This window comes from Strix uralensis, chromosome 5, assembly GCF_047716275.1.
Source record: "Strix uralensis isolate ZFMK-TIS-50842 chromosome 5, bStrUra1, whole genome shotgun sequence".
In the NCBI taxonomy this organism is placed as follows: domain Eukaryota; kingdom Metazoa; phylum Chordata; class Aves; order Strigiformes; family Strigidae; genus Strix; species Strix uralensis.
This window is the reverse complement of record NC_133976.1, coordinates 60,848,293-60,873,966: the sequence shown is the minus strand read 5'-3', so window position 1 is coordinate 60,873,966 and position 25,674 is coordinate 60,848,293. Positions and strand designations below refer to the sequence as shown.

The 25,674-nt window shown below is 46.1% G+C and overlaps 1 protein-coding gene across 6 annotated transcripts in view; it reads right to left on the bottom strand.

The window, feature by feature from the left end:
* Positions 1-25,674, bottom strand: part of LARGE1 (LARGE xylosyl- and glucuronyltransferase 1) — a 354,353-nt gene that overhangs the window by 74,159 nt on the left and 254,520 nt on the right. For 5 of the 6 annotated variants that reach the window (XM_074871306.1, XM_074871308.1, XM_074871309.1 and 2 more), the window contains one exon: positions 24,490-24,594. The exons of the other annotated variant lie outside the window; for it this stretch is intronic. In XM_074871306.1, coding sequence (XP_074727407.1) covers positions 24,490-24,594 — 105 coding nt within the window. The remainder of the gene's footprint in view (positions 1-24,489; positions 24,595-25,674) is intronic. 6 annotated transcript variants of the gene reach the window in all.

Here is a 25,674-nt window from a genome sequence, read left to right as displayed (position 1 = left end):
GCGACCACTTGGAAGTTGGTTTCGGACACTTTTAAAGTGCGGAGTTGGTGGCGGCGGCCCGGGCCTCCCCCAGCCACCCTGCCGTGGAGCGACTGCCTGCGGCCATCTGGCACCACGCGATCGTCTGTCCCGCCTCCCCCGAACACCAAAAGCAGCAGTTTTTACAGAAGGTGCTGACACTGTGATGCGGAGTCCCTTGTCCGTTCTAAAAAGACTAACTTTAAACCTTTCTGATGGTCAGTACACCAAAAGCCTTGATTTTAAAACAAAGAAGGGGGAATTTTCTGGGCACACCACATAATCAACAAGCAATGGCTTTATATATTCTTAATGGTGTTTTGATGTTTGTAGTATTTGTCATTTTATGTTGTGTGAGTAATAATTGGAAGGGGCCTCTTTGTTTGGTTGTGTGATTGTTCTGCGTGTGTGAGATGCAACCCAGCTGCAGCTGCGGAGTGCGGAGTTCTCTGATCTGCAGTTCCGTTATTCCGCGAGGGAAGCGGCCGGAGAGGAACGAAGCACAGGGCAGACTCTGTACCAGTGGGGGGGTAGTGCAGGACGAGTGAACATTCCTTAGTACAGAGCGCCCTAGTGCCCGCCCGCTGGGTCACTGGTGCTGCCTGTTTGTTTGGGCTAAATGTTTTAAGTGTCATAGATGAAATATATCCTCTAGTGGGAGGCAGTAATTCTGTATTAATTGTTGTCTTGAATTTAGGCGCATGCTCTGTGGGGAGAGTGCACCCTTGTACCATCTGCCTGAGGGGGATATTGTCAGCTTATCAGGTAGCGTTTTAAGGTAAAGTAGACGAGATAGGAATTGGCCAGATTGGGGGAATAGTCAAAAAGAGTCCCCTAGGCTGTATTTTAAAACGCTGGAAGAAGATAGGGGGACCTCCAGGCGCAAGTGTGAATGAAAAGACACTAATCAAATACTGCAATCAGTGGTGGTTTATAACAATTTAGTTGATACCGATAAGGCAGGGACCTAGCAGTCTCTGAGTCCGTAACATTATTAGATACCACAGTATCCTTGATACCAACAGGAGTATATGGACCGTTGGGAAATGGAAAAAGTGCATTATTACTAAGAAGATCATCTACAACCTTACAGGAGTTGTTCATTTTACCAGGGGTCATAGATGCCGATTATGAAGGGGAAATCAGAATGATGGCCTGGACCCCTGTACCCCCGTGTTCAGTAACAAAAGGGTCAAAAATTGCTCAGATTGTTTATTTTACTGCAGCTCCCCCTAATAGTATGCCGAGAAGCCGGGGTGACTCAGGATTTGGATCAGCAGGTACTCTTCAAATATTTTGGACTCAGACAGTGACACAAGGTGGACCTCTGGTAAAATGTACCCTCACTAAAGCAGAAGAATCTGTTGAACTGACAGGCATTTTAGATACTGGTGCAGATGTGACTATAATATCTGTGAGCAGATTGGCCGTTAGCTCGGGTAACTCAAGCTTTTCAGGGTTGGTGGTCAGGCTGTAACGTTTCAAAGCAAATATCTCATTCACAGAATCACAGAATCGTCTAGGTTGGAAAAGACCTTGAAGATCATCCAGTCCAACCACTGACCTAACACTGACAGTTCCCAACTACACCATAACCCTCAGCGCTAAGTCAACTTTACTCTTAAACACCTCCAGGGATGGGGACTCCACCACTTCCCTGGGCAGCACATTCCAACGCCGAACAACCCGTACTGTAAAGAAATGCTTCCTGATATCCAGTCTAAACCTTCCCTGGCACAACTTGAGGCCATTCCCTCTTGTCCTGTCACTTGTCACTTGGTTAAAGAGACTCATCCCCAGCTCTCTGCAACCTCCTTTCAGGTAGCTGTAGAGGGCGATGAGGTCTCCCTTCAGCCTCCTCTTCTCCAAACTAAACAACCCCAGTTCCCTCAGCCGCTCCTCATACGACACGTGCTCCAGACCCTTCACCAGCTTCGTTGCCCTTCTTTGGACACGCTCGAGTAATTCAATGTCCTGTTTGCAGTGAGGGGCCAAAAACTGAACACAGTAATCGAGGTGCGGCCTCACCAGTGCCGAGTACAGCGGTAAGATCCCTTCCCTGTCCCTGCTGGCCACGCTATTTCTGATGCAAGCCAGGATGCCATTGGCCTTCTTGGCCACCTGGGCACACTGCTGGCTCATGTTCATCCAGCTATCAGTCAACACCCCCAGGTCCCTCTCTGACTGGCAGCTCTCCAGCCACTCCTCCCCAAGCCTGTAGCGCTGCTGGGGGTTGTTGTGGCTGAAGTGCAGCACTTGGCATTTGGCCTTATTAAAACTCATACAGTTGGCCTTAGCCCATTGCTCCAGCCTGTTCAAATCCCTCTGCAGAGCCTCCCTACCCTCGAGCCGATCAACACTCCCACCCAGCTTGGTGTCATCTGCAAACTTACTGACGGTGCATTTGACCCCCTCATCTAGATCATCAATAAAGATATTAAAGAGAAGTGGCCCCAAAACTGAGCCCTGGGGGACACCACTTGTGATCAGCCACCAACTGGATTTAACTCCATTCACCACCACTCTTTGGGCCCGGCCATCCAGCCAGCTTTTTACCCAGCGAAGCGTGTGCCCATCCAAGCCACGAGTAGTCAGTTTCGCCAGGAGAATGCTGTGGGAAACGGTGTCAAAGGCCTTACTGAAGTCAAGGTAGACAACATTCACAGCCTTTCTCTCATCCAATAAGCGGGTTGCCCTGTCGTAGAAGGAGATCAGGTTTGTCAGGCAGGACCTGTGTCCTGGTTTAGCCAGGATAGGGTTAAGTTTCCCCAGCATTGGGGGGGGAGCTCTAGCCGGGTTATTCAGATACCATGCGGATGTCACATCCTGGCAGGTCACATTTTTCCTGGCGCGGGAGCGCAGTGCACTCGTGGTTTTGTACATCGTGCTTCAAACTGCTGTATTTGATAGCTATTTTGCTCTGTTCATTGCTATCACTATTACTGTTATTGTTATTGTTTGTTGTGTTGCTATTGCACTGTTGTATTAAAACTTCCCTTATTTCAGTCTTGGGGCTTTGTATTTCACTCCCTTTGTGGGGGAGGGGTAGCAGCCGCGTGGTCTCAGACCCCGGCAGGGGCTAAACCACCACAACTTTGGCGCCCAACGTGGGGCTGGAGAAGACTGAAATAAGGACAAAAGGAGAAGTGTGTTAGAGCCATCTGTTAGGTGTAATTTTTTCTGTTTTTACTTGTATTATTTGATAAGAAGCGTTTACAATGCTGGGCAATTTGCTTGCGTGGTGGGGCTGGATTAATTCTTATATCCACTGTGTGTTCCCAGTGCTGGTGTTTGTTCTCGGTGGAAAATGTATCAAGGGTCTTCTTCTGCTCTACTGGTTACTGTCTGCTTATAATGGGCTCGTTTCGCTGCTTGTGGGGGTGAACCGGTACCTGCTTGCTGCCTGGTCTTCTGTTTGGGGTCTCACCCCCTCTGTGGGTGAGCCAGGGGAAGAGATCCTCTCGGTTTTTGAGAGTTTCAGCTATCCCTGGAGCCTCCTGGCCACTGTGTTCGTGGCACAATGCTTTCTAAATGTCTGCCAGATCTTGTTTTGGGCCATGCGATACTTCTCCAACAATAGCACCACCCGGAAACCTGCCCCGGGAGAAGATAGTTATAAATGGCAAGGTGTGTGGGAAAAGATGGGCAAGTACCTGAGTGAGTGGTCACCCCCAACGTTCTGGGATTTTACTCCCGAACAAGTGCAGAGTCCTGATAAACTGGTGGAGTGTTTGGAAAAGGTGTGCTGCCAATCTGAGAAACCCCGGGAGATGCAGCTCGCTGCGATGTGCTGGGGGCTTGCCCATGCTTACCGTGTCATCTTTAACACTGTTCACTGCCCTCAAGGGGGCGAAAGAGCTGCAGGGTCTGAAAGTGAGCCTGCTGGTACAGCAGCTGGGCCAGGGCGCCAGGCAGCGCCAGTGCTGGTCGCCTCCACCAGCACAGCAGCAGAGCCGGAGGGACAAGCAGTACCGATATCAGTTGCCAAGATACGGAAAACCAAATATACCAAAAAATCCCCTCGCAGTGCACAGGGTGATAATGAACCAGGCCCATCACGAGAGCAGGAGGAAGAGCTGGAGGTAATCATCCGATCTCTATCCCTCAGTGAGTTGCGAGATATGCGGAAGGATTTCAGCCGCATTGCAGGCGAGCAAATTTGCACCTGGTTGCTCCGGTGCTGGGATAGTGGAGCTGCTGGTTTGGAATTGGAGGGGAGAGAGGCCAAGCAGGTGGGACCTTTAGCCAAGCAGGCTGGTATTGACAAGGCAATAGGGAAACAGGCTCAAACCCTCAGCCTTTGGAAGTGACTCCTGCTCGCTGTGAGGGAGAGGTACCCCTACAAGGATGATGTTCTATGTCGTTAGGCAAGTGGACCGACATGGAGAAAGGCATTCAAAACCTCAGGGAAATGGCTGTGTTTGACATGATCTATGGTGATCTGAATGATGAGCGGTCACCAATGGATCCAGATCAGGTCCCTTGTACACAGCTGATGTGGCGGAAGTTCCTGCAAAGTGGACCTCACCATTGACACCATCGCAGAGATCATCCACGGATGTGAGACATGTGCTGCAATCAAACAAGCCAAACAGGCGAAGCCCCAGCGGAATGAAGATTGATGGATGAAATATAAATATGGAGAGGCCTGGCAGATCGACTACATCACACTGCCACAGACCCGCTGAGGCAAGCGCCACGTGCTCACAATGGTGGAAGCAACTACTGGGTGGCTCGAAACTTATCCAGTGTCCCATGCCACCGCCCGAAATACCATCCTGGGCCTTGAAGAGCAAGTCCCGTGGCGACACGGCACGCCAGAGAGGATTGAGTCGGACAATGGGACTCACTTCCGAAATAACCTCATAGATGCCTGGGCAGAAGAACACGGCATCGAGTGGGTCTACCACATCCCCTACCACGCACCAGCCTCCGGGAAGATCGAGTGCTACAATGGACTGTTAAAAACTACATTGAGAGCAATGGGGGGTGGAACCTTCAAACACTGGGACACACATCTGGCAAAGGCCACTTGGTTAGTCAACACAAGAGGATCTGCCAATCGAGCTGGCCCGGCTCAGTCAAAACTTCCACGTGTTGTGGACGGGGATAGAGTCCCTGTGGTGCGCATGAGGGACCTGCTGGGAAAAATGGTCTGGGTTAGTCCTACGCTGGGCAAAGGCAAACCCATCCACGGGATTGTTTTTGCTTAAGGACCTGGGTGCACCCGGTGGGTGATGCAGAAGGATGGAGAGGTCCGATGCGTGCCACAAGGGGACTTGATTGTGGGTTAAAACACACCGTGAGTTATACTGTGCTTTTGTTAATTTTTCTTTGTCAATGCTGATTGCTAAGTGGCAGCTGGATGTGACGCACATGGTATAGAATAAAGGGGTGGATTATGTCCTGGTTTAACCAGGATAGGGTTAAGTTTCCCCAGCAGTGGGGGGGAGCTCTAGCTGGGTTATTCAGATACCATGCAGATGTCACATCCTGGCAGGTCACATTTTTCCTGGCGCGGGAGCGCAGTGCACTCGTGGTTTTGTACATCGTGCTTCAAACTGCTGTATTTGATAGCTATTTTGCTCTGTTCATTGCTATCACTATTACTGTTATTGTTATTGTTTGTTGTGTTGCTATTGCACTGTTGTATTAAACCTTCCCTTATTTCAGTCTTGGGGCTTTGTATTTCACTCCCTTTGTGGGGGAGGGGTAGCGGCCGCGTGGTCTCAGACCCTGGCAGGGGATAAACCACCACAACCTGCCTTTCATAAAGCCATGCTGACTAGGCCTGATCCCCTGGTTGTCCATTATATGACTTTTAATGGCACCTGAGATGACCTGCTCCATGACCTTCCCTGGTACCGAGGTCAGACTGACAGGTCTATAGTTTCCTGGATCCTCCTTCCTTCCTTTCTTGTAGATGGGTGTCACATTTGCCACCCTCCAGTCCAATGGGACCTCCCCGGTCAGCCAGGACTGCTGGCAAATCATGGAAAACGGCTTGGCGAGCACATCTGCCAACTCTTTCAGCACCCTTGAGTGTAACCCATCCGGTCCCACAGACTTGTGTGCATCCAAGTGGTGTAGCAGGTCTCTGACCACCTCCTCTTCAACTGTGCTGACATCAGTCTGCTTCCCCTCCCCATCTCCCAGCTCATGAGGCTGGGTGTCCAGGCAACAGCCAGTTCCACTGCTAAAGACCGAGGCAAAGTAGGCGTTGAGCACCTCATCCTTTTCCTCATCTTTAGTTACCATGTTTCCCTCTGCATCCAGTAGGGGAGGGAGATTTTCTCTAATCCTCCTCTTGCTGTTAACGAATTTAGAGAAAGATTTTTTGTTATCCTTAACAGCTACAGCTAAGTTGAGCTCTAGCTGTGCTTTGGCTCTCCTAATATTCTCCCTGCATAACTTCACTACGACTTTATAGTCTTCATGAGAGGCCTGGCCCCTCTTCCAAAGGCGATAGATTCTCCTTTTGTTCTTGAGATCCAGCCAAAGGTCCCTGTTTAGTCAGGCCCGTCTCCTTCCCCTCCTGCTTGTTTTTCGGCAGACGGGAACAGCCTGCTCCTGTGCCTTTATGACTTCACTCTCGAAGTATGTCCAGCCTTCCTGGACTCCCATTTCCTTCAAGGCAGCCTCCCAAGGGATTTTGTTAACCAGTTTATTGAACAGGTCGAAGTTAGCCCTCCAGAAGTCTTAGGTGGCAGTTTTACTAACCCCTCTCTTTGTTTCTCAAAGGATCAAAAATTCGATCATCTCATGATCACTGCACCCTAGACAGCCTGCAACTTTTACCTCACCCACAAGCTCTTCCCTGTTCACAAGAAGCAGGTCCAGGAGGGCACCTTCCCTGGTCGGTTCACTCACCAGCTGTATGAGGAAGTTATCCTCCATACATTCCAGGAACCTCCTGGATTGTTCCTTCTCCGCTGTGTTGTGATCCCAGCAGATATCCGGGAGGTTAAAGTCCCCCACAAGACCAACGGCAAGTGACCACAAGATTTCTCCCAACTGTTTGTAGAAAGCTTCATCCACCTCACTGCTTTGGTTGGGAGGTCTATAGCAGACTCCCACAGCAAGATCTGCTTTATTGGCCCTTAACCTGATCCACACACTCTCAACCCCGTTATCACTATACTTGATTTCCGAGCTATCACAGCATTCTCTTACATATAGGGCCACTCCACCACCTCTTCTTCCCTGTCTATCCCTCCTGAAGAGCTTGTAGCCATCAATTGCTGCACTCCAGTTGTGTGAGACATCCCACCATGTTTCTGTTATAGCTACTATGTCATAGTTCTCGTGCTGCATCATGGCTTCAAGGTCCCCCTGTTTGTTGCTCATACTGCGTGCATTGGTATAGATGCACTTGAGATGAGCTAATGAATCCAACACCCTCTTGTGAGCATGGGCCCCATTCCCTACCAGACCCTTCTCAGGTGCTTCCACGGTTCCTGAACATCTTTCCCTTCTCTCAAATGAAGTGGCAGAGGGAGAGCCCTCACCAGTCCACCATCCTTCAAGCTTTGGCACGTTTCCCTTAAGCTTGTTACTAACATGCCCAGTTATCTCCCTGTCCCCCCTCATATCTAGTTTAAAGCCCTGTCAATAAGCCCTGCTAACTCCTGCCCCAGAATCCTTTTCCCCCTCAGGGACAGCTGCATCCCACCTTTCTCATTTGTCGCCAGCAGACCAGGTGTCTTATAAACCTTGCCATGGTCAAATAACCCAAAATTCCGACAGTGGCACCAGTCTCTGAGCCACGTTAATCAGATACGTTTTCCACCCTCTATCAGTGGTTTTCCCTTTCACTTGAGGGATTGACAAAAACATGACCTGACCTCCCGAGCTTTCAATTAGCCACCCCAGTGCTTTGAAGTCCTTTTCGAGTGACTTAAGACTTCTTTCTACCACCTCATTGTTACCTGCCTGGATAACCAATAAGGGGTAGTAATCAGAGGGCAGCACCAGACTAGTGATTTTCCTTTTAATATCTCTGACCCGAGCCCCAGGGAGGCAGCACACCTCTCTATGGTATGGGTCTGGTCGACATATGGGCCCCTCTGTACCCCTCAGAACAGAGTCACCCACTACAATTACCCTCCTTTTCTTCTTACTTGAAGAAGTCGTAAGTCTTGGGGCTGAGGGACAAGTACTAGATGACTCACCAGGTGGGTCCTCATTACCATCGTCAGCTGGCTGGCCGTCTAGTTCCAACACCTCATACCTATTGTATAACGACAGCTGGGAAGGTGAGGAGGGTGGAGGAGGTTTTCGCTTGCCTTTCCGAGGAAGGACCTGACTCTATTCCCCACTGCCCTCCACATGCCTTCCTTCTGCCTGGTGAGAGGAGGGGAGGGAGTCATGTATTTCTTGTAGAGCCTCTACCTGTTGTCTTTGACTCAGAGTGCGGCTCCACCAGTCAATCTCATTTTTGCACTCTTTGATTGTTCTCAACCTTTCTACCTCCTCCCTCAATTCAATCACCTGCCTGAGCAGATCGTTTACTTGATCACACCGCACACAGACGGTGTCTCTGACTCCCTCCAATTCAAGTGCCAGGCTCAGGCACTCTTGGCAAGCAGAGACCTGCACAGCCACCTGTTTGTGCAGGACCTCTGTCTGAGTTCCCACATTCCTCATCACTTTGCCTCTGGGTCGTGTTGTGACCATGGTCCTTGGCCGGGAGAGAACCAATCCCTGTGTGCTGTTTCCAACACACAGCGCTCTCACTTCCCTGCAGAGCTGTTCCTTCCCTCCTCTCTCTCCGGTACTGATCAATTGCTTGCAGGGACCGAATGTACCTTGTCCAGTGGCAGGGTCTCAGCCCTGCCCTACAAGCTGCCTAGATGCACTCCCAGTCAAGTACTATCTGATTACCCTGATCTCTGTGACCAGGTTGCTGCCCTCCCACAGGGCTCTTATCACTGAATTAACGGTGGGTGGTGCTAGTTCCGCCCACGCTAACTCGGCAGCCCACCCAGCTCGTTACCAAGGGGTGGGGTGTGAGCTGGTCTCCTCAGCAAGTGACCGTTGGTGTGTTTACACCTCGTTCAAAACAGGTGCCACCAGCCCTTGGCTCTGCCCACAGCCCACGCCACCTCAGCTGCCCGCCCACCGGCTTGCCAGTCTCCTTAGAGCCGGCTAGCTGCCTTTTTGTCTCCAAAAAGGTTCAAAAGCCCCCCCAAAAAAGCTCCTTTCTGGTCCCATTCATGTAAGGGGCCCAGAAAACTGGGTAACAAATATTCATCCATTCATATTGGAAACCCCTACTACATTATGGAGTTGTGACTGTATGGCTTGATGGGGAACTCAAATTGGATCAAATTTGTCTTAATCGCCACTGCAGTATAACCGACCCCTAAACCCACCCTGAAACTAACCTGGAAAACAGAATCACCTGTATGGGTGGATCAGTGGTCCTCGCCAAAGGAAAAGTTGCACCACCTTAATGATTTAGTTCAGGAACAGTTAAGTGCAGGACATATCATACCTACCACCAGTCCTTGGAACTCCCTGGTGTTTGTTATTTTAAAGAAAAGTGGTAAATAGTGACTTTTACATGATCTCCGACACATTAATGATGCCATGGAGGATATGGGTACGTTACAGCCAGGAATGCCCTCCCCTACAATGATTCCCCGAATCTGGCATCTTGTAATAATTGATCTAAAGGATTGTTTTTTTACCATTCCCTTGCATCCAGATAATGCACCTAAATTTGCCTTTTTTGTTCCCAGTATTAATGTTAGTGAACCTGCAAGACCATACCACTGGGTTGTTTTACCATAAGGCATAAAAAATAGTCCCACGATGTGTCAGTGGTTTGTTGCAAAGGCTTTGAGCCCTGTTAGAATGCAGGTCCCCCAGGCTGTTATATATCATTATATGGATGACATCCTTATAGCAGCAGAAACACAGGAGATTGTGGAAAAGGCTCTTGCTTTAACCAAAGACTCAGTATCTCAAATGGGTTACAAATAGCACCTGAAAAGGTACAGCGATCATCACCGTGGCAGTACCTGGGGTGGAGAATTTGTGAACAGACCACTGTCCCGCAACAGGTTAAACTTAAAACTGATGTTAAGACTTTAAATGATTTATATTTTGCGAAGAGATTCTTCACTGGCATCACCCAGACTAATTACAGAGAAAGCGAAACAAGATCTCCACCGTGCAGCTAACGCCATCTCAGAAACACAAACACCGCGATGTGTGCCTGGCCATCCGTATCAACTGGCATTATTTAACCCTCTAGGGCAGTCATATGCTCTGCTGTTTCAGTGGGATGAAACACTTAGTAACCCTCTTGTTATTATTGAATGGATTTTTGTTTGTCACACCAAATGCACAAAACAGTCACTACTCATCCAGAAATGTTTGCCAAACTGATCATGAAAGGTAGGCAGCGCCTACTATTACTTGCTAGTCAGGAACCTGTGTGTATCATTGTTCTGGTTACTATGCACATGTTACAGTGGCTAATACAAATGTCTTCGAGCAAGCACGGCTTTCATATGCATTTTTTCCACCAAAACGCCAGGGCAATACAAAACCAGTTTTCTTTATCAAGGCGTCAGGCTAAAGACATCATCGTGACTTGCCCTGAATACCAGAAGGACTCCCTCTCTTCAACAGCTAGTGGTGTCAACCCTCGGGGACTCACCTCCTCAGAATTATGGCAATCTGACGTCACTCACTTTGCTGCATTTGGAGCGTTAAAATATGTACATGTGTCTGTTGATACCTTTTCTGGAGCAGTGTTTGCGTCCTGCCATACAGTGGGGAGTCAAGCATCTGACTGGCATTCCCCACTCACCGACCGGACAGGCCATTGTGGAGCGTACGCATGGCACGCTAAAGCATCTATTACAACAACAAAAAGGGGGAGATGGAGGATATCTATCTACACCTCACGAAAGGCTAAATAAGGCATTATATGTCATGAACTTTTTAAACATTTCCCCTGTCTCACAGGTGCCACCAATATTGCGTCACTTCTCGTTGCAGATACCAGATCAACAAGAAGTCCAGCGCAAGGCTCAAGTGTTAGCAAAAAACCTGGAAAGTGGTAACTGGGAAGGACCATATCCTTTAATAACCTGGGGAAGAGGTTATGCTTGTGTCTCCACAGGTCACGGTCCCCGGTGGTTACTGGCAAGGTGTGTGCCACCATACCTGAGGTGTGAGAGGCAGCTTTTGGTAGACACTCAGGAGCCGGCTGTGGGTGCTGTGGATGTCCCTGCGCCGACAGTTTGCGGTCTCTTCAACTGATCATTTAGGCAGAATGTATGAGTAATGCTTGCTACTGCAGTAGGACAAAATACACTATCTCTGTCCTTAATCACACTACGGTTGCCAACTCTTTTAAGAGAAAATGCTAACAGTAATTGCAACTTCTTGATGAGATATATAGGCTTACTAGTCACTAGTGAAAGATGTAGCTTAGACAAAATGTAGTTATTAATAAGGATGAAATGCTATAAGAGTGTGTGTGTTCAACTTTCTTTGTTTAGCAATATTAAGAATTAAGAACTCAAGTGTTTAACCTTATTAGAAACTCCCTTGGTTTTCCCCCTTGAGTGATGGCCAGGCTCTGGGTGGAACCCAACAGGAGGATGAAATCAGATGTTTCCGCTCAAAGAAAATTGCCAGTTATTTTGGCCTGATTTAGATATATGAGGCTGGACCGGCCTGCAGCGATGTTGGATGCCTCACCTATGGATGGACGCATCGTGTAGGATTTCCGGTTTGCAAGGAAGGGTATTCTAAATCCTCGCTGCATCCAGGGTTCCCCAGCAATTGCGGATCTGAATATTAGTACCCCATTAAGTAAGTGTGCTATTCTGTATCTTCCTTATTTTGTAACACTTAGTCATATGCTTTATGGCAGTGATGAGATTGCTTGTGTGAAGAAGACATGTGCTGAATCTGATTTTGTGTGCATCAGTGGTCAGTGTGTGCCTAACAGATGGCAGTGTGATGGGGATCCGGACTGTGAGGATGGGTCTGACGGGAGTGCTGAATTGTGCAATATGAGAACATGCCGGGTAAATGAAATCAGCTGTGGTCCTCAGTCAACCCAGTGTATCCCAGTGTCCTGGAAATGTGATGGTGAAAAAGACTGTCCTACTCTTTTCAACTACTAACTGTAACTGCTGTTTTATTTTGAGCCTTTTGTAGAATTGTTTTAGGTATACTGTTTTTTTTTAAGTTTGTCTAAACCTTAATTAATAAAGCTTTGAAACAAGTCTTGCAGTTGCAGCTGTAAAACAAAGAAGGGGGAGATGTGGGAGACATCGGCCTGTCAGCCCTGCACAGCCTCTGAATCAACAGCTAGGCTTTGATGGGAAACAGGCTTTGGGAGAAAGATAAGAAACTGCTGAGCTGTGCCATGGTGGCAGGGGAAAACAACGGACAGCTGCAACACTGAACTGTGGAAAATTACTGAACTGTGAGAAGTTACCGCCGCATGAACAGCGCGTGAACAAGAAGTTGATTGGTCTGTACAGCGTGTGTTAGAGTGGTCTTATGCTGACAGGAGAAAAGGTTGATAGCTGTCCAGTTGCTGATTTGCTAATCATGAAGTAAGAGCTTTAGCGAGAGCATAAGTATGTACTATTAGAAAAATAAACGGCTTTGCTTGATATAACTCTCATGGAGTTGTGCAAGTCCGATATCCTCCCACAACATGTCACCAAATTAGGGTCCGTGGCCAATACCCTGAGAATAGGGCTGCTATTCAGAGGGACCTTAACAGGTTGGACAAGTGGGCTAAGAGAAAGCTCATAACGTTTAACAAAAAGTCCTGCATGGGACTATTCCTGAGTGGACCGTACAGGCTGGAGGACAAGTGGATAGAAAGAAGCTTTTCAGGAAAAGTCCTAAGGGTTTTGGTGGACATCAAGTTGAACATGAGTCACCAGTGGGACCTTGTGGCGAAGAAGGCCAACCACATCCTGGGCTATATTAGCCCCTTAAGTTAAGGGAAGTCATTACCACTCTTAGTGCTTTTAAGACCACATCTGAAGTACTGTTTTGGATTCCTCAGTCAAATAAAGACACTGATGGAGTAAGTCCAGCGGAGAGCAACCAAAATGGTCAGAGGCCTGGAGAACATATATGAGGAGAAGCTGAGAGAACTGGGATTGTTCAGCCTGGAGAAGAGAAGGCTAAGTGGATCTCTTATTGCTGTCTACAACTACTTAATGGAGCCAAACTCTTCTAAGAGATGCACAGAGACAGAATGAGAGGAAACTGACAGAAATTGCAGCAAAGGAAATTCTAATTATGTATTAGAAATTTTTACTTTTCTCACCAAGACAGTAGCCAAATACAGGAACAGCCTGCCTTGAGAGGTATCCTTGGAGATACTAAAAACTCAGCTGGAAAAGGCCCTGAGCAACACGAGTTGGCTTTCAGTGGGAATAGGACCAGAAGACCTCTGGAGATTCTTTCTGACCTAAATTGCCTATAATTCTATGATCCTATTTGGGAAAGTTTTTCTTTTCACTGTCTATGCTAAGGTCTTGAGAACAGCTGTGTGGAAACTAGCTGTATATATAGGGTGTTGCAGTGCTCCTATCCTACCCTGAGCTCAGTTTGACAAAGAGGTGGAGGAGGGAGGGTTGAGGAGTTACAGCAGAAACAATTAAAGCCAGGATGTAGCTGAACATAGAGACAGAAGAAAGACAATGGGGAAAGGAAAGAATTGAGCTGCTTCTTCTGAGATCTCAGTGTCCACTCAGTTTTGCAGATTCTTCTTTCTCAAAAGTCTCTGGATTTTTTTTTAAAGGGGAAAGGTTTGTCCTGAACTTAGTATACCCTAACACTAAAATGATTAAAGCATAGCAATTTCTGTACCCAACAGCACCTAAGAGAGTGACCTGACTATGACCAAATTCAACTGCTTTTTGTTGGCACTCTCTTAGAGGCTTTGACACAAGGGTGTAGAAAGACATCTTTGTTACTCTGCTACTTTCTGTGTCAGGCACCAGGCACCTGCTAGAGTCCAAAGATGGAGTTTAACTGTGATGTCTCTTTCTATGCTTTGGGACTATGGCTAAACCTCTGTTTATGTATCTACAAAAAGGAACTGTCTTTACACAATCACTTTTATGAGCACAATGAGAAATTGGAAAGTGAACCTGCACTTCAGAAGAAAAAGGACTGGTTTTACTATTACTATGCATTGTCTGGGGATCCCCTGTCATGGAATAGAAGTTTGTTCTCAGTTTAAGCACCTGGATGCCTCTACTAAGCTTTTATGTGCAAGTCTTTCATCTAAATTTAACCTGCTAATGATGGTCCCTCTACAATAAAGAGAGGGCATTTCAGAGTGCTGGACAACATAATTACTCATCAAGCTATGTCTGTTCACATAAAGAACTGTCTTGATCAAGCTAAGAATACCACACTTCAGAATGATTCTTTAAATCATTAGATTGGAATACTATATATATGTCCTATTTATGTACATTACATGGAGAACTTTACATTACGAACTCTGGTCAGACCAGTCAAAAACCCCAAACTAGGACAATTTAATCAACTAAAAAGAAATACTTTTTATCTACTCCAATACAGTGGACTAGAATCGATATAGACTTAATGTCATTTTTTTTAATCACAGGTTCCTTAGGAGATGAAAGTTTTCAGTGTTTCAAAGAAAGTCAGGTGTTGTTTTTAAAAAAAAGACTCATTACAGGGTCTGATGGATTCAATTGCTAAGGAGTAGAGGATGTATCTCAGACAATGCAATGAACAGTAGACTAATTCAGCCACAGCAATGCCATTACTACATGGACAGGCCTCTCAAATTAGTGGCACCATTTTCAAAATCAAATACATATTGCCCCTCATTCCAGAAATGTCAAGCATGCTGTAAACAACTTCTTAGTACAGCACATGCTTTAGAAACTGCATGAGAAAGACTGGCAAGGAAGCTATTCTTTGAGGGTAGTCAGCGTTAAAATAGCTTATTTTTAAGTGCAAGCTACAGATTATAGCCAACAAAGATAGGGATGTGGTCATCAAAACCAGAATTATCATTTTAGCTTCCCACCATTGACACAAACAGACTGACATTTCCTGTTGAGCCTAAAAACTATGTGTTGGCACTACCTGTACAATGTGCACATTACCTGTACCTCAAATACATCTTTGTGCACTATAAAGCACATGTGTATAAGTATGCTTTGCACTGATAACAATATTCTGAACAAGCTCACAGTATCTTAAAGAAGGAATAATCTCATCCAAAAAACTGGTACAGTGTGATTCTGAGTAGGTAGAGAAAGTGCTACTTTTTGCCTTGTTATTGGTGTTGGACTTACTTTTTTATTTTTATTTTTTATTTATAATCTATGTGTCCTGGTTCAGCTAGGATAGGGTTAAGTTTCCCCAGCAGTGGGGAGGGAGCTCTAGCCGGGTTATTCAATACCATGCTGACGTCAGGCCCGGGCGCCCAAGCGCGGAAGAGCAGGGACGGCTTTTGTCTGGGTCGGTCCGCTCACTGCTGTATCCATATGGTATATCTCTTGTTCTGTTCATTGTTATTACTGCTATTATTATTGTTGTTGTCCAGTTTGTTGTTGTTACACTGTTGTATTAAAACTTTCCTTATCTCAGCCCCGGGGTTTGTATTTCACTCCCTGCACCGTCCGGTACGAGGGTGGGGGAGGGGCAGCGGCAGCGTGGTCTCGAGTCCTGGCAGGGCCTAAACCACCACAGCCTTTTTGACGCACAACGTGGGGCACGAGAGGTCTGAGATAAGGACAAAAAGAAAAAGTGTGTTAGAGCAATCTGTTAGGTGCAATTTTTCTGTTTTTATTTGTATTGTTTGATAAGGAACATTTGCAGTGCTGGCCAATTTGCTTGCGTGGTGGGGCTGGATTAATCCTTATATCCACTGTGTGTTCCCAGTGCTGGCGTTTGTTGTTGGTGGAAAACGTGTCAAGGGTCTTGTTTTGCTGTACTGGTTACTGTCTGCTTATAATGTGCTTGTATCACTGCTTGTGGGGGTGAACCGGTACCTGTTTGCTGCCTGGGCTTTTGTTTGGGGTCTCACCCCCTCTGTGGGTGAGCCAGGGGAAGAGATCCTCTCGTTTTTTGAGAGTTTCAGCTCTCCTTGGAGCATCCAGGCCAGTGTGCTTGCGGCACAACGCTTTCTGAGTGTCTGCCTGATCTTGTTTTGGGCCATGCGGTACTTCTCCAATAATAGCACCACCCGGAAACCTGACCCGAGGGCAGATAGTTATAAATGGCAAGGTGTGTGGGAAAAGATGGGCAAGTGCCTGAGTCAGTGGTCACCCCCAATGCTTTGGGATTTCACTCCCAAACAAGTGCAGAGTCCTGATAAACTGGTGGAGTGTTTGGAAAATGTGTGTTGCCAATCTGACAAACCCCGGGAGACACAACTCGCTGCGATGTGCTAGGGACTGGCCCATGCTTACCGTATCATCCTTAATGCTACTCACTGCCCCCAAGGGGGAGAAAGGGCTGCAGGGTCTGAAAGTGAACCTACTGGTACAGCAACTGGGCCAGGGGGACAGGCAGTGCCAGTATCAGTCGCCTCCACCAGCACAGCAGCTGGGCCAGAGGAACAAGCAATGCCAGTATAAGTTGCCCTGATACAGAAAACCAAATGCACCAAAATGTCAGCTCGCATAGAAGGGGATGGAGATGAGCCAGGCCCAGCACAAGAACAGGGGAAAGAGCTGGAGGTAATCATCCGATCTCTATCCCTGAGTGAGTTGTGAGATATGCGGAAGGATTTCAGCCGCCTTCCAGGTGAGCAGACTTTCAACTGGCTGCTCCGATGCTGGGATAGTGGAGCTGCTGGTTTTGAAATTGGAGGGGAGAGAGACCAAGCAGCTGGGATCATTGTCCAGGGAGGCTGGCATTGACAAGGCGATAGGGAGGCAGACTCAAACCCTCAGCCTTTGGAGGCGACTCCTGCTCGCTGTGAGGGAGAGGTACCCCTACAAGGATGATTTTCTATGTCGGTAAGGCAAGTGGACCAACATGGAGAAAGGCATTCAGAACCTCAGGGAATTGGTTGTGTTTGAAATGGTTTATGGTGATCTGAATGATGAGCGATCACCAATGGATCCAGATCAGGCCCCTTGCACACAGTTGATGTGGCAGAAGTTCCTGCAAAGTGCACCAGAGGCACATTCCAAAGCATTAGCAGTAGCGTCCTGGTGGCGAGACACCCAGACTCAAACAGTGGATGAAGTGATTATGCAGCTCCGGCAATATGAGGGAAATGTCCCTTCCTCCCAACATGCTTGGGTTTCAGCTGTAGAGGAACTGTCTCAGAGGCTCCAGAAAGTGGAAGAGGACATGTCCTATGTTCCACCTGCACAGGCCAATGTCTCAGCCATTAGAAATAGATGTTTCCCCACCCAAGAGAAGGGCAGTGGAAGATACACACCACGGGGCACCCTGTGGTTCTTCCTGCGCGACCATGGGGAAAACATGACGAGGTGGCATGGACAGCCCACTTCCGCCCCAGCTGCAGGATTACAGCGGGTGAAAGGGAAAACCACCATGAAAGGGGAATCTTCCAAGAGAAACACAGCTCCAGTGTCCAGTCGGAAATCCCCCAGACAGAATACAATGGCCAACGTTATGCCTGACCCTCTTGAGGGGACCTGTGAGTCATTCTCGCAGGAGTCATTCTTACGACAAGTGAGTGATGCTGAGCAGGATTAGAGGGGCCCTGCCTCCAGCCAGGTGGAGGAAAGGGATAATCGGATTTACTGGAAGGTGTGGATCCGATGGCCTGGCACATCAGAACCACAAGAATATAAGGCCTTGGTAGATACTGGCGCACAGTGCACACTGATGCCATCAAGCTACAGTGGGGTTGAACCCATCTGTATCTCCGGAGTGACAGGGGGATCCCAACAGCTGACCCTATTAGAAGCTGAAGTAAGCTTAACTGGGAAGGACTGGCATAAGCACCCCATTGTGACTGGCCCAGATGCCCCGTGCATCCTAGGTACAGATTACCTCAGGAGAGGGTACTTTAAAGACCCAAAAGGATACCGGTGGGCCTTTGGTATAGCTGCCTTGGAGGAGGTTGAGCAATTGTCCACCTTACCCGGCCTCTGAGAGGATGCCTCGGTGGTGGGGTTGCTTAACGTTGAAGAGCAGCAAGTGCCAATTGCTACCAAGACGGTGCACTGGTGGCAGTTCTATACTAACCGAGATTCCCTGGTCCCCATCCATCAGCTGATCCGTCAACTAGAAAGCCAGAATGAGATTAGCAAACTCATTCACCCTTCAACAGCACTATATGGCCAGTGAGAAAGCCTAACAGCGAATGGAGACTAACCGTGGACTACTGTGGCCTGAATGAAGTTACGCCAGCGATGAGTGCTGCAGTGCCGGACATGCTAGAGCTCCAGTATGAGCTGGAGTCGAAGGCAGCCAAGTGGTACGCCATGACTGACATTGCTAACGCGTTCTTCTCCATCCCAATAGCACCAGAGTGCAGGCCACAGTCTGCATTCACTTGGAGGGGTATCCAGTACACCTGGAATCGATTGCCCCAGGGGTGGAAACACAGCTCCACCATTTGCCATAGACTGGTCCATACTGCACTGGAGAAAGGTGGGGCTCCAGAACACCTGCAGTTCATTGACGATATCATTGTATGGGGGGGGACAGCTGAGGATGTCTTTGAAAAAAGGAAAGAAGATAATTGAAATCCTCCTGAAGGCTGGTTTTGCCATCAAGCGAGAGAAAGTTAAGGGGCCTGGAAGGGAGATTCAGTTCCTAGGAATAAAATGACAAGATGGGCGTCGCCACATCCCAATGGAGGTGATAAACAAGGTAACAGCCATGGCCCTACCAACCACTAAAAAGGAGACTCAGTCTTCCTGGGCACCGTGGAGTTCTGGAGGATGCACATCCCAAACTACAGCCTGATTGTGAGCCCTCTCTACCACGTTACCCGCAAGAAGAACGATTTTGAATGGGGCCCTGAGCAACAGCAAGCTTTTGAACAAATTAAGCAGGAGATTGCCCAGGCAGTAGCCCTCGGGCCAGTCCGGGCAGGCCAGGAGGTTAAGAACATGCTCTACATCGCAGCCGGGGAGAATGGCCCTACCTGGAGCCTCTGGCAGAAAGCACATCAAAGAAGCCAAGCGGGTGAAGCCCCAGCGGAATGGAGATTGATGGATGAAATATAAATATGGAGAGGCCTGGCAGATCGACTACATCACACTGCCACAGACCTGCCAAGGCAAGCACCACCTGCTCACAATGGTGGAAGTAAACACTGGATGGCTCAAAACTTATCCAGTGTCCCACACCACCACCCAGAATACCATCCTGGGCTTTGAAAACCAAGTCCTGTGGCGACATGGTACCCCAGAGAGAATTGAGTTGGACAATGGGACTCACTTCCGAAATAACCTCATAGATGTCTGGGCAGAAGAACACGGCATTGAGTGGGTCTACCACATCCCCTACCACGCACCAGCCTCTGGGAAAATCGAGCTCTACAATGGACTGTTAAAAACTACACTGAAAGCAATGGGAGGTGGAACCTGCAAACACTGGGACACACATCTGACAAAGGCCACTTGGTTAGTCAACACAAGAGGATCTGCCAATCGAGCTGGCCCGGCTCAGTCAAAACTTCCACGTGTTGTGGACGGGGATAGAGTCCCTGTGGTGCGCATGAGGGATGTGCTGGGAGAAATGGTCTGGGTTAGTCCTGCGCCAGGCAAAGGCAAACCCATCCACGGGATTGTTTTTGCTCAAGGACGTGGGTGCACCTGGTGGGTGATGCAGGAGGATGGAGAGGTCCGATGCGTACCACAAGGGGACTTGATTTTGGCTGAGAACATGCTGTGAATTATATTGTGCTTTTGTTAATTGTTTTTTGGTTATTGCTCATTGCTAAATGGGAGCTGGGCATGACGTAGATGGCATAGAATATAGGGGTGGATTATGTCCTGGTTCAGCTAGGATAGGGTTAAGTTTCCCCAGCAGTGGGGAGGGAGCTCTAGCCGGGTTATCTGATACCACGCTGATGTCAGGCCCGGGCGCCCAAGTGTGGGAGGACCAGAGTCGGCCTTTGTTCAGTCGGTCCCCTCACTGCTGTATCCATATGTTATATCTCTTGTTGTGTTCATTGTTATTACTGTTATTGTTATTGTTACACTGTTGTATTAAAACTTTCCTTATCTTAACCCCGGGGTTTGAATTTTACTTTGTGACCCGTCCGGTACGAGGGTGGGGGAGAGGCAGCGGCAGCGTGGTCTCGAGTCCTGGCAGTGCCTAAAGCACCACGCTATGGAATATAGTTTGTAAATTAGTGCTATATTCAGATGGATGTCATGGAATTCTGACTCTTCCAGGGGGAAAAAAAGGCATTTTGGTAACAGATCTATCCATAATTAGCAACAATAACTATTTAAAGCATTAATTGTGAGGATTTCTGAAAAACAGAAATATCTGATTAAATTAAAAGTGCTCAGCACTTCTTAACATAAGATCCATTATCATAATGTCATGAGCAGAAGCCTATGGAGCTCTTATGAAAGTGATTATTGTGTTTCTGTAGCAGGACCACAGGCAGTTCATGACCACCATCACGCCATGTTGTACTGCTTTACTAGCCATATGCTTTCCGCCCTGAAGATGCACAGTATCATCACAAAAAAGCACAAGATGTGATCCAGTCTAATTTCATATAAACAGTCTGCCCTACACTTCTCTTTATCATTCACAATTGTTAAATATTATGCAAAAATGACATAACGTATGCTTCCCACTTTCAATTCATCTTCCATACGTCCTTTTTTTTCAGGGAAACAATAAAGGGAAGAGATTCGTTATAGCATTCTTCCAGTCATTACACACATGGGAGTAATAATGCACGGTGCACATGTAGCCTGGTAATCGTTAGGTGCTAGACATTCCCTTCTGTTCTCAATCCACAAATCTGGTAATGTGACATCTCTCAGCGTGGGAGTATGAATCGTCAGCTCAAGCTGTTGAAACGCCGTCTTACAGTATCTAGTAGTTGCACTGAGGCAGTGTATTTCAGATGAGCCTTAAATCCTCAGGACGGGCTTCTGTAGTATAGAAGTCTGAAATCCCCTGGGCCTAAGTTTTTACAAATGCCCCCTTGCCACCCAAATTACAGGGACAGATCCATCCTAAAGCTCCATTTGAAGGGCATGGAGTCTGTTCTCAGCTGATGTAAATTGGCCCTGCTGCACTAAAGCCAGAGGTGATTCACACCAGCTGAGAAAGTGGCCTGAAATCATAACAGTCACCAGAAACTGCTTTTATTCTCCACCAACAGAAAGTATATGGCAAAGTACTAAAAGCTTTTATGTTTAGAATTTCTTTGAAAAGATATTTTTCTGAGGACTAAGATGACTGTTATTCCAGAAATGAACATCAAAACCATACAGTGCAATTCCGGAGCTGTCAGTTTAACATGCGTAACAAGAAAAATCATAGTGTGGCTCAGGAAATACTTTTGAAAGCACAGTTTAGTCAGTGAAAGGCAATATAGATTATACAGAGAGAAAAGTGGGCTTTAACTAATGTATCTGTGAGTGTCTGTAAGTATTAATCTTAGTGTAGACAAGTAAAATGGAGTGAACAATATATAAGAAAGTATTTGATTAAGCAGCTTACTAAGTTTCAGTCAATGACGTACAGAAAAAACCTGAGTACCTTTGTGGTACAGAAGGAACTGTGTTTAAAATGACTTGAGGAAGGGAATGTTATTTCAAATAAGGAGTGGTTCTAACTAAGAACATTTTAAACACCAATTAAATTATCACTGAACTGACTTTTGAGTTTGGTCTGGTTTTCCTAAGATTACATTATCATGGACTAAAGTATGACTTGGATTATCTGTCTGTGCAAATGAGGAAGAAGGATGAAAAACAACCATATAAAATCTTTCCTTGAAAATCTGTATTGGCTGTCAGGAGATTTGGCCTGGGCACACAGGAATAGGAGAATGCATATGGTTACTGGTTTTAAACAGCTAGAAGAGAAGGAACAAACACACCTTTGGCTTTAATGTATCTGCCTTCTGTGACTCCCCAACCTATGTGTTGTCCCAAGTGGCTCAGATATAGAAAGGTAGGAGTGAAAGATAAATTACTTGCTTCCGAAATTGTGAGGAAGCAGTGGAAGAATTTTGACTTTGAGGCTGCTTCCGCATCAAATCTGTCACAGTTGAGTCTGGCTGAAGAGGCTCACACAAAAATCTCTTTTCTTAGTATTGTATTCTAGGTCTGTAGTAAACACTTGCCCAAGAGCAAGAGCAAAGTCTGTCTGAGAGCTTCCCCTGATCCAGCTTTGTTTAGCTCATTAAAGGTTCAGCGTTTTGAGGGCCTTTTTACTGTTCCTAAGTACAGCTCTAAGCACCTGAATTTCTGAGTCTTCCCTTTCCTGGTCCACTGTCTCTTGTAAGTGTTTTGCTTAGAGTTATCGCCTCTCTTTCCTGTCCCCCTTGTTTAGTTTTCAGAATCCTCCTTGGCCACAGTGTTGCATTCAGTGCCAATTATTTTAATTTACTGAACACATCAAACAAGCTCCAGTTTCACTTGGTATTTCATCTTCCTTGAGAATTTATATCTCCAATCTCTGCTAGATTACTGAGGCAAACAATGAATTCAATTAAGAAAATTATAGTGAATGATGCTGATTCTGTCAATAACATCATTTGCTACTTCCCAGAGGTTGCATCATTTCACTCAGTGACCTCTTGTTCCATATACTTAAAAAGACAATATTCCACTTCTTATGATCACTTGTCAATCTTCCATTCATTATCTACCTTCTGTTTTTCTTTCCAAAAAAGGAGAAAGTTTTTATAACTACAGGTGACTTGTCTGAAGAAAGAAATTGTGAGCAGACTAAAATCATGGGCAGGATTATGCATGGCCTGGTAGGTATGTATTAACACATGCAATGTATGTGAAGGACTGCAGACATTCAATTATTTCTGCTTTCAGTGGAAGAATTTTGTGATATACTGACATTTGGTATCCCTATAGAACATTTGGAACAGTAAGTTAAGACAATATAAATTAAAGCTTTACAGCATTTTCATTTATATAATTGCATTTTAGATACTACCCACCATACATTCTGATGTTACGTGTTTGTGTCACATTTCTCTCTTGTCAGCATTAAAATGGCAGAAACGAAAAAGCAAAAATGCAGCAGAAAGAAAGTAACTATAAAAGGTGGTCATCTGTCAGTAGAACAAAAGATACTGCTTTGTGGTTTAACACTGAACAGAACTGACATCAACAAGTTTAGTTGTGTAAATCATAAACTTTCAGGTTTCAGGACAAATCCATGAAACTTAGCTCTGTCTCATGCTTTTGGAGAGGTGGGGGTGGAGGGATGGGTGGCCCAAGCCTTTATATATGCAATTCTGCTCTGGCAAGTGGAGAACCAGGAAACAAACCTCTTTTGCCAAAATCTTGAATCCGTATCTATCTGTGTTCTGTTAGGCTATTCTTTTGAACATTTTCACAGAACAGAGATGCTTTGCAGAGGCTGAAATACAAATTCACAAAATCTGGCACGATTACCCCAAATATAGAAAGGAGTATAGAAATAGATGACCCAACCACAACTTGTGCAGTTGTTTTTCTGGTTAGTCTGTTTAATTCAATTCAATAGATTTCTGTGAAGCAAAACCACTATGATGGTGAATAATTTCCTGATAGTGCAGGGATATTTAGGATTTATCTTTTCTAAATGAAGGCTTCACCATCTGTTCTGCCCTTTTATTACAAATAGAGGGGGAACCTAACTCACTGCCTCAACATGTAAAGTCTAGCAACGAAATGATTTAGATGTACGTGTGTCTTTATGCACCTGGTATGTTTTCTCACATACCAAACACAAATCAGTGGGAAGACCTGTCTCTTGTAACCTAATAAATTCTCTGATCTAGTGCCTTTATTCCTTCCTCACAGCGGCAGAAATTGATGGCCAGTAGTTTGCATTTTATTAGGACAACTATGACTCTTTTGCTGTCTTGCAAGAGTTATATCTTTATTGGGCTAACATTTTGTGATACCATTTACCTCTCTACAGAAAATGAGCCTCGATTCCTATTCTTTCCCTCTTGCTGGGCCTACATACACTTCATCATGGACAGAAACCTTGTAAAAGATGTGCTGAGGATGTCTCAGACTGCTGAAAAGCTCTGCCCTTCCCCAAAGGATGCCATACAATCTCCCTTAAGAGTATTAGAGAAGGAACATATTCTCCTCAGAGTAGCACAGGACCAGAAACTCCAAAATGCATCACACTGCATAGTTTTTACTGCTTTAAATGACAAATTTTGCAGTAGGTAAGGAAGGGAGGTGCAAGTTACCACATCTCATGCTTTCTATACCAGGAGACTGATTGCAGGCTCAATGCAAATGTTAATTCAAATAAATCCTCAGGGCCTACCTGTATTGTAGCCCCTCCCAAGTGCTGGCCAGGGGCGATGATTCTTCCAAAGGTTGCCCAAATACCAATCGCTTTGGTTCTCCACCAAGCCAAGAACCTGCTGCCCTGGAAATGAGCAAATTGCAAAAAGATCATGAGACAAAAGAGAGTCAGCCAATGGAAAAAAAACCCACAAAATCTGCAGGGGGACAGCCAGTGGAAAGAGAAGACAGAAGTTGGGGTGCTGCCTTTGTGTCACGCATTGGAAAGACGCCTGCTTATGTAACAGACAGCAAGCCTGGCACAGCAAACTCAGCATGGCTCATTTCTTTCCTTCTCCCCTGGCTAGTCTGAGTAATTAAACACTGTGGGAACCTTTGTCATGCTGACAAAAATATATCACCCAGACAAATCTGAATGCTGCTTGATTTTGGAATACAATGATGGAGAACCCTCCCAGTGAAAAATAAGTGTTCATAAAATTATCATCTAATATGAAGATCTGTTCATAATCTGACGGAGATAATATAATTGAACAACAAGGCTCAGTATAACAATTTATTCTCTTCCCATGCTCCCCCCCACTAGTTTCAGGGATTTTTTTTCTCAGTCACAAAGGAAATGCCTTTTGCTCAGGGAAATATTAGATTTTAAGAGTTTTAAGAAAGTTGCACTGTTTTAATTTGAGAGTAATTTAAAAGACATTTAGGTAAACCTGTGTGAAACGCTGCACAGAAATTATTTCAGTTTTAGATGGGCTTATTTTGGTTTAGCTTACATTGATTAGCAGCTGGCTCCAGCTAAAGTAAAATGTGTTTTAAATCAAATGTGTCTAGAAGGTTTGCATTGCTTAAAAATCAACTGAAAAGTGAATGTTTGTATAGATAAGGACTTAATTATCTATCCTGAAATGTGCTTTATAAAATGTAAATAAGAGAAGTGATTGAAATGATGCTCTGGTGAGGGAGGTTGGAGGGAAAGGGAAAACTGCATTTGGATCTGGTCAAAGAAAGGAAAGGGAATGGTGTTTTGACAGAGGGACCCGCTCAGTGAGGGCACTAAGACTGGGACTGGAAATTATTTTGCAACCTTTTGAGAAAGCAATTAAGCATCATGCTTTGAAGCCACATTTTCAAATCCCAGCTATGCTCATAAAACTGGGTGTATGGTCACAGCAGTGCATTGAAAGCATTGAATGATCATTAT